This window comes from Nuphar pumila, chromosome 5 (assembly GCF_984573655.1).
Source record: "Nuphar pumila chromosome 5, dmNupPumi1.hap1.1, whole genome shotgun sequence".
In the NCBI taxonomy this organism is placed as follows: Eukaryota; Viridiplantae; Streptophyta; class Magnoliopsida; order Nymphaeales; family Nymphaeaceae; genus Nuphar; species Nuphar pumila.
In genome coordinates this window covers 5,213,819-5,222,739 of record NC_143253.1, presented here as the reverse complement: position 1 = coordinate 5,222,739, position 8,921 = coordinate 5,213,819, and the positions used below count along the sequence as shown (strand labels likewise).

The following is an 8,921-nucleotide window of genomic DNA, read 5'->3' as shown; positions in this document are numbered from 1 at the left end:
TATCCAAAATTATGACTCTCTCTCTCTCTCTCAAAATTTAGCATTGCACGAGCCAACCGAAGGGCACGCCCCTCTAGCCAGCCCCATGCATAACGTTTACATATATTTCTTAAATATTATAAAGGCAAAAGTAAGAGCAATTGGTGCAAAAAATTAGATGTTTATAACTTTTTCTCAATTGACATTATTGTCATATGTTTTGACAATGTAAATAAAAATTTGTTTTTCTATCGTAATATATCCAAAAAAATTTAACATTGCACGAGCCAACCAAAGGGCACGCCCCTCTAGCCAGCCCCATGCATAACGTTTACATATATTTCTTAAATATTATAAAGGCAAAAGTAAGAGCAATTGGTGCAAAAAATTAGATGTTTTATAACTTTTTCTCAATTGACATTATTGTCATATGTTTTGACAATGTAATTAAAAATTTGTTTTTCTATCGTAATATATCCAAAATTATGACTCTCTCTCTCTCTCAAAACTTAACATTGCACGAGCCAACCAAAGGGCACACCCCTCTAGCCAGCCCCATGCATAACGCCTATTTGACCCCACGACTCACATTAACCAATCTCTCTCTCTCTCTCAATCTATCTTCCTTCTTGGGGTATTCAGTGGACGTAGCAGCTCGGCGTCTTCATCTCTCGCTCTCTCAGTCGCAGTTGCACAACATCTCTATCCTGATGAGGGAGTCGTTCGCTGATATCATCGAGGATTTGCCTTTGGTGGACGTTGGTGCCTCAGGCCCTCCCTCAGTCTCCTCGCTGTCCTCATCTGCGATCGAGGGAGTTCTCTGTCGGGGTGGGAGGGTGCCTCCCTTAGGGGTAGGCGACGGTCTTCGAAGGTCTATGCATCTCAGTTTGGGGTATCTCCAAGGCGTTCTGCGCGGATCCTCTCTCCGCGGGGTTTTCCTGATTTCCTGACAAGAAGATTCTTTGCTGGAATATTAGGGGCTTGAATTGTCCTCAAAAGCGCATGTTCCTTGCTAGTTGAATCCGGCAAGAAAATCCTGACTTTGTCGCTATTTGTGAGACCAAGATGGCAGAGGTTCATCGCTCGGTAGTTTCTGAGATCTGGCGTGGCGCAGTTTCTTTCTTCAAGCCATCGTTGCTTTTTGCGGGCGGTATCCTTGTCCTTAGGAGGTCGTCTCTTGGACTCTACCAGCTTGATGAAGGCACATTTTCCATATCCGTCGTCATTCCTCTTCCGGATAAGCCGATGCCAGCAGTGGTCACCATGGTGTACGGTCCACACCGCCCAAGCCGTCAAGAGGATTTTTGGGAGGACATGAATAGGATCCTTCTATCTTTTGGGGACCAGCACCTCATCATGAGCGATTTCAATTGCCTGTTGTCCTCCTCTGACTCGAGTAATCCTATCTCCTGCTCGGCTTCTATGCTTGGGTTCCAAAACTTCATTCAATCAAACCTGTTGTATTCTGTTCTGCATTGTGGGGAAGCTTTCTCTTTGTCCAATCGTCGATCTAGCCCGTGCTACCGCTTGCTTGACCGTGTGCTCGTCTCCACGAATGTGTTGGCCTCGCTAAATGACCTCTCTATTTGTCTTCTCCCTCCATCTGTCTCTGACCATAGTCAGTTGGTCATCCGATGGGGGCATGAATTTTCTCGCCACATCAAATTCCGATTTGAGCAATGGTGGATTACGGAGCCAGACTTTGAGTCTATAGTCCGTCTATCTTGGTGTGGCTCGTGCACCGCAGCTAGGGCGACTAATCGTTGTGTGGTTAAGTGTCACCGCTTGTCTCGAGCAATTAAATCATGGCTTATTTCGAGGCATATCAGTAAATTTCAACATATGGAGGATTGGGAGCGTGAGCTGTCGTTGATCCACCAGTCTCTCTCTGACTCAGCCTCCCTGTCGAACTCCGGTATTGCCAGCCTGAATGTTAGATTCGCAGAGCTGACTCTGCTATTACGGTTGTGGCGCATGAAAAAGGAGATTCACTGGAGGCAACGGTCTCGTGCTACTTGGCTTAAAGCGGGTGACAAAAATACTCGCTTTTTTCATTATGTTGCCTCTCATAGGCATCAAAGGCATGTCATTCCTTCCATCTGCATTGAAGGTGTCTACCATTCAAGAGATCAGGTCCTATCAGCGGTGACTGACTTCTTCATCAAGCTTTATGTCGAAAACCCCTCGGCCGGTGGGTCGATGGGTACAGACTTCATTCTTTGCATCGACCACGCGTTATCAAAGTCTTTGCAGGTGACCTTTTCTGAAGAGAAAATCTTTGCGGCAGTAACAGCTTTGTCCGGATGGAAAGCCTCTGGTTTTGATGGTTATCTTGTGGACTTCTATCGCACCTTTTGGACATGTGTTAAGGGTGATATTCTGAGTATGTTCGCTGAGTTTCACTGTAACAGTCGGTTACTGTCTATCTATCACCTGGCCATTGTATCTCTTATTCTGAAAGACGCTACGTTGGTGGACATAGCGCGGTACCATCCTATCTCTGTCTTAGGGGGAATCTAACAGATCATCGCCAAGGTATTGGATACCAGGATGCACTATGTCGCTAATCAGATTTTATCAGATGCTCAATTTGCTTTCATTCCCCATAGACGGCTGCAACATTCATTTATTCTGGCCACAGAAGTGGTTCACTCTCTGAAGTCCAGCGGAAGGCCTTTCTTTACTCTTAAACTTGACTTTCACAAAGCGTATGACTCGGTGCACTGGCCTTTCCTCTTTCACATGTTGGAGAACTTTGGATTTGGTCGACGCTTTTCTAATTGGGTGTGTGAGTTGGTCACAAATGCACAATCCCAAGTTCAGATTAACGAGGCCTGTGGTAAGTAGTTCAAGGTTGGGCGTGGTATTCGGCAAGGATGCCCCTTGTCCCCTCTGCTTTTTAACACCGTTTCTAAAGGCATTGTGGTCTTGCTCAAGAGGGTCATGGGATGTGGTTTTATTAAGCCACTAAAAGTTCAGGGGCTCCAGAGCAATATTCTTACTTACGTCGATGACATGATTGTTTTTGGCATTGGATCCATCCAACAAATGTTAAGAGTCAAGCTCATCATCCTCTTTTTCCTATCGATGTCGGGCCTCTCGGTGCATGATCAATGTTCCTCCACATATGCAGGCCATCGGTCAGAAGATCTTTCAGTGTGTCTCCTCGGATAAGTTTTTCTCCTACCTTGGTTTGCCGCTTCATCTCTCACGGATTCCATCAGTTGCTTGGAACGCTACTCTACAAAAGGTTTAGACTAAGATCTCGACCTGGCAAGCCTCCTACCTTTTGTTTGTCGACAGACTTACCCTCATCAAACATGTTTTAAATGCGATGCCAAAATTTTTGGGTTATTGACCAGGTTTCTATGGTCTGGGCAAGGTAATAATAACAAGCATCATGTTATGGGTTGGGACACTATAAGGCTGCCGCATAATAGAGGGGAGTTGGGGATTTTGGACTCCAGGTTAAGAAGTATTGTTCTTGTTGTTAAGCAAAGTTGGCTTGCACACCAACAGCGGTCCCCTTGTGCAAATCTCCTTCAGGCTAAATATGGATCTGTGGAGTCTTTGTTTGGGGGTCAGCGTGCGATTAGGTCGCCCCTTTCGCATCTGCGTAGATCATGGATTCAAGCTTGGTCTGCTGTGTGGGGTGGTGAGGGCGACGACGTCGCTCAGAGCCAGTTCCTTTGTAGAGCGATCTCCCAGAATGGCTCCTTTCGTACTAGAGACACCTACCTTTCTCTCCTTCCGGCATGTATGAATCGGTTCCATATGAGGATTATCTGGGGCAAAGGTCTTTCTCCGAGAGCGCGCTTCTTTGCTTGGCTTATTCTGCAAGATCGGGTGTAGACCGATAGCTTCCTCAAGTCTATAGGTTTCTGTATTGTGAGTAAATGTGCTCTCTGCGAGGGGGGCGAGGAATCTGCGCTTCACCTATTCTGGGAATGTCAAGTCTTTCAGAATATCTTTAAGGTTACCTGGAATAAGCTGGTAGTGTGCGTGCGTTAGGAGTCTTTCGCTGTGGACCTCTTGTGGGGACCCCAGCCAGTTCGTAGATGTAAAAGTTGGCAGATCATTTGGAGAACTTGGTTGCTTTCTTCCTGGTGGGTTGTTTGGATGTCGCACAACAATGCTATTTTCAGGTAGATCCTGGTTAATTTCAATAATTTAGTAAATTATATTCTGGCGGATGTATACGCCTCGTTACACATCTTTCTTCCTGATCTTTAGTGCCAATTGCCGCTAAGGCCTCCCCCGGATCCGGACTGATCGCCTTGTTTCTGATTTGTATTTTGTGCTTTTTTGGCTTATGTGTTCTGTGTCGGTCTGGGTCCTGTGTGTTTTGTTTGCCGGTTTCAACGTCTGTTGAACTTGTCGTAATGTTGATATCTTTGATTCGTCTCTCTCTCTCTCTCTCTCTCTCTCTCTCTCTCTCTCTCTCTCTCTCTCTCTCTCTCTCTCGTGTGGTGCAAATCAAACGGTATATCTAGCATTTTGATTGAATAAAGATGATTTCTTTTTTTATAAGCAGGTTTTGAGGCGTGATATTTCATTGCACACGATTGGGATTCAAAGTTCTGATGTGATTTCTCATCTCACGTACTTGACACCCTCACACAAACAATCGGAAAATATAATCTTTTAAAAGGTAATTATCTTTGTCTTCTGCATAAGACTTTTAAATTTTTTATCATTATTTCTTATTTGATTAATGCTCAAGTGAGAAGGTCTATATATGATGGTGTTTTTGTGTGTATTTTTTTATTTATATAGTTGCCCATGTTTTTTCTTATTATCTTCCAGAATTTTTGCTGTGCATATTTTTTTTTCCTCTAATTTTCACGTATAAAATGTGCATGTTAAATTAAATTAAGATGGTAAACTTTTTCTTTCTCTAATTTTTAAATATGAGATGTACATAAATTTTTTTCTTTAATTAAGATAGTGTTTTGTAATTTTTTTCTCAAACAGCCTTTATTTTTTGGTTGCATGTTTTGACTTAAAAATAGATCATAGAGTGTTAGATCATATTCTATGTCATTATTTACATTATTAGTACAAAAAAAACATTAATTAATAAATTTTAGATCTATTTTAATAAAAATAAAAAGTAATATTTTTTAATTTGCATATCCTTATGTGTGTGTGTAAGTATGCATTTTAGAAGATTAACATAAACACGATTTATTTAAGCCCAGCCATATGGACGGGCCGTTAAAATAAGTTGAACATAAAGGGAAAGAAGGATAAAAGAGCCAAGATAAATATGATCAAGGGGACAAGGTAAAAAGGAAGAAAAAAAAAAAGGTTGTGAGTGAGGGATGTTCTCAGCATATGCTGTTTGATGATGAATTATATATGCCTGAGCGAGGCGAAGAGGAAACTTTGGTGGAGGCTCGCAGCGATACAGACGTACAAATTGTATCTCTGACTTGGGTATAGGTGCGAAAGACTATTCTTCCCTCCAAAGTTTCCCTCAGGATAGCTGGAGCCATAGTGATAAATATCGCAAGATTTATGAAAATCTTGCAATAATATTGCGAGAAATTGCCTGAAAGTTCAAAACGGCAATTTCTTGCAAGATTTATGAAAAGCATAAACACCGCAATTTAAACACGATATTTACGTTTTAAACGGCTATTATCGTAAAAAAATCCATGTATTTTTATTTTAAATAATTTTTATTAATATTTTCTTATAAAAATAAATTATTTATTTTTAATTTATTTTTGTTGCCAAGATTTTGCCAAAAAATGCAAGATTTTTTTATTTTTTTCAAATTCTCATGAGTTTTTGAAAAATGAGATTTTGTCGTTTTTAACGTTTGTCACTATGGCTGGAGCTCACGAGAGTTCTATCAGGTAATGCTACAAAACACTATCACAAGCGTTAGCTCTTCGTGGAGTGACAATGGAGGTTGGCACGTGTGCAGGACATGAATGACATGACAATTCTCTCCATTCAGGTGGTCTCATGTGCCAGAAAGACACACGAACAGAACACGTCGAGCACGTGTGTGCTGCCGCTGCCCAAAGGAGGATTGCCCTGCCTGCCATCCTGCTGCATTGATATCCATGCTAGAGGTGGTTGGCCGAGCTTCAGATAAGGGTACGACCCGACACTTGAGTTTACTTTTGTCTATTTCAACTAGGGCTGGTAAACGAACAGAGCAGCTTGTGACTTGGCTTGGTTCAGTTCGTCAGAACTTGTTCATGATCAGTTTGTATAGTTGGCGAGCAGAGCCATGAGTAGCTCGTTTAGCTTAAACGAGTCGAGCCTGAACACAAGGTGTTCAGCTCGATAGTGCTCATATATATAGATAATATATATATTTTTATGAATAATATATATTTTATGTAATATATAAAAGGAAGAATGCATACAATATATATAAAAAAGAAGGATGAAGGAAAAATATATACATAAAGTATGAACTATTAAGTGTAATTTATAAAAAGTTAAATATATTTTCAAGTATAATATATAAAAATATATATACTATGTATAAATAACATGAAATGTTTTTACACGAGCCACCTCGTGTTCAACTCGTCTCATTTAGGGATGAGCTGATCTTGAGCTTTGCTCGGCTAAACACAAACACAAAGCCGAGTCATGTGCTCAATCTACTAGTAAATGAGCCGAGCCCAAACATGCCCTCTTCGGTTTGTTAGACTCATTTACCAACACTAATTTCAACCCATTCTATTTGTGTTACCCATAGCTACTTGAAGTGCCACCTTAGATGGGCTTCCCAAGCATGAAGCACCACGTTTCCCCATGAAATGCACTTTCCATTTATGGAAAGTGTGTTTCTCACTTGCTTCTCTTTTGTATCCCTTTAGTTTTTCACTCGCTTTCTCCTTGATTATTTGTTGTTTTTGTGTTTTTTATATTAATATTTTTTCGCTTTCCTCTCACTTGGCACTCGCTTCTCCCTCGTTTTGATGCTACCTATCCTTTGTCGCAATCTGGGCAAGCGGCTATGGCGTGAGCCCATTTTTATCTGTCTAATGTTCTTTTCTCTTGTGCTTTCTTTATTTATTTTGGCTTTTGTTCTTGTTCAGTTCATGGGTTCAACATTTTGTTGATCTTCATGAGTGGTAATGTTGAATTACTTTCGGCTCCCTCGTTTCCTTTTTTGCTTTTAACAGGCTTTCACAATTGCTTTCAAAAGCTTTTTTTTTTTTTTTGCTTCATGCTATTTTTAACACTTGCTTCCATGCTTCTACTTCACTCATAGCTTTCCATATACATTTTGCTTCCTAGTAATGTTTTACAGATTTTTTGTAGATCCATTACAACAGGGACAACCTAATCAGATAAAATTACCTATTGTGAACAATGGATCCAATGGGTTTTTGAAAAGGATCTGGATTTTGAATAAAGGTGACGCGGGATCCCCGCCTACAAGTTGAGTGTCTTTCTTTCTCTGCTGAGAAGGGATCAACTTTGCCAAGAACTTCAGCTCCCTTCGATCTAAGCTTTAACATGCAACAGTTTGTACCTGTATGTGACTCCTATATAAAAAATGAGTTGTATGTGCAAAACGCACAAAATATGAGAACACTAGCCAAATTCACACTGGATTAAATTAAAAAAATCAATAAAAGAAAAAAAATGACTGAATATGAATCTCACATCGAGTTTAGGCAACCCTTTCTATGACAACGACAACGAACATATAGAGCTTCGGATAGACAGAGGCTCCTAGATGAGTAAGGCAATTATCTTGATCTAGGGTTGTTGGTCTGGATTCCAGCAAAGTATGGGTTGATATGCTAGGCTAGGAGGGACGTTGGAGAGAGTGTCGGTAAAGAGTGTCCATGAAGGGTGTTAGCTAGAATATAGGAGGGGAACCACACACTTATAAAGGATCTAGATTCCTGAAATTGGTAGACAGAACTTCTATTTATAGTTTATGAACTGGATTTTGGGCCACAAAAATCAGATCCGTATGCCATAAAGGTGCCTGCTTCTAATTGGCCAGAGATCTGAGGTGACAATCCTATTGGCCATAGATTTTAGCTTGGGGGCTAAGGAACAAAATTTAGAAGGTTGAAGGAACAAGTTTTGGGTTTTTTGGTAAGTTCTGGGGTCCAAAACTCATTCCAAACAGGAACTAGTTCTAAAATAGGAGGTCCCAGCAAGGGTGCCAACCTAGGTTGTCATCTTTACTGAGGTGGGTCCGGATTAAGACTAGATGCATATTTGAAACAACAACTGGACTAGTATGGTCGACAACTCGACCTGGATCCGATCTATATCCAAACAATATGGGCGACAACTTGGACTAGATCGGGTTTGGGTTCACTAGTGAGAATGACAAGTGGGTTAAGATCAATAACTTGTCCTGAATTTGATCCAGTCCAAATAGTTTGGATAACAATTGCATTGATCTGATCCGAATCCACTCAGTATGGGCAACAACTTGGGTCCAAATACATACCAAGGATGGCAACTAGGGTCCAGATCCAAATAGTCTGGGAGACAAATGGGTTCCAGGTCCAAACCAAGGACACGACAACTAAGGTTTTGGGTGACAACTTGAACTGGATCTGAGTCTGAATCCAGATCCAAATAGGGCAAAAACCTTATTTTGGGCATAACTTTTGATCCCAATATCCGTTTCAGGTGTTTTTTAGTGACATGCTAATCAATCTCTAAACGTTTAAGAAAGATTCGAAACTAAGAAATTCAGTACAACTCAAATGAAAGAGAAAAAGACCTCTGATTTGTCATCCTCCAGACAGTTATCTGAATGATCAGGGGATTGTGATGAATACGTTGTTCCCCAGAAGGACCTTTGCCTTTGGATTAAGATCTTTAATGAATTTCAAGGGTGATGGCCAAACTAGTGGTTTTGCAGATGTAGTATTAAGCAAAGCCGCACATGCTCCATGTCTATACTTCAGCGCAACTGCATATGGTATTCTCCT

At 41.0% G+C, this 8,921-nt stretch overlaps 1 protein-coding gene across 1 annotated transcript; it reads left to right on the top strand.

Moving 5' to 3' along the window:
* The first annotated feature begins 1,044 nt into the window (after nt 1-1,044).
* Nucleotides 1,045-2,499, top strand: LOC149836562 (uncharacterized). Its single transcript, XM_090006945.1, has one exon. It carries the CDS (start codon nt 1,045-1,047, stop codon nt 2,497-2,499), a length of 1,455 nt encoding a protein of 484 aa, XP_089863071.1.
* Nucleotides 2,500-8,921: the final 6,422 nt, after the last annotated feature.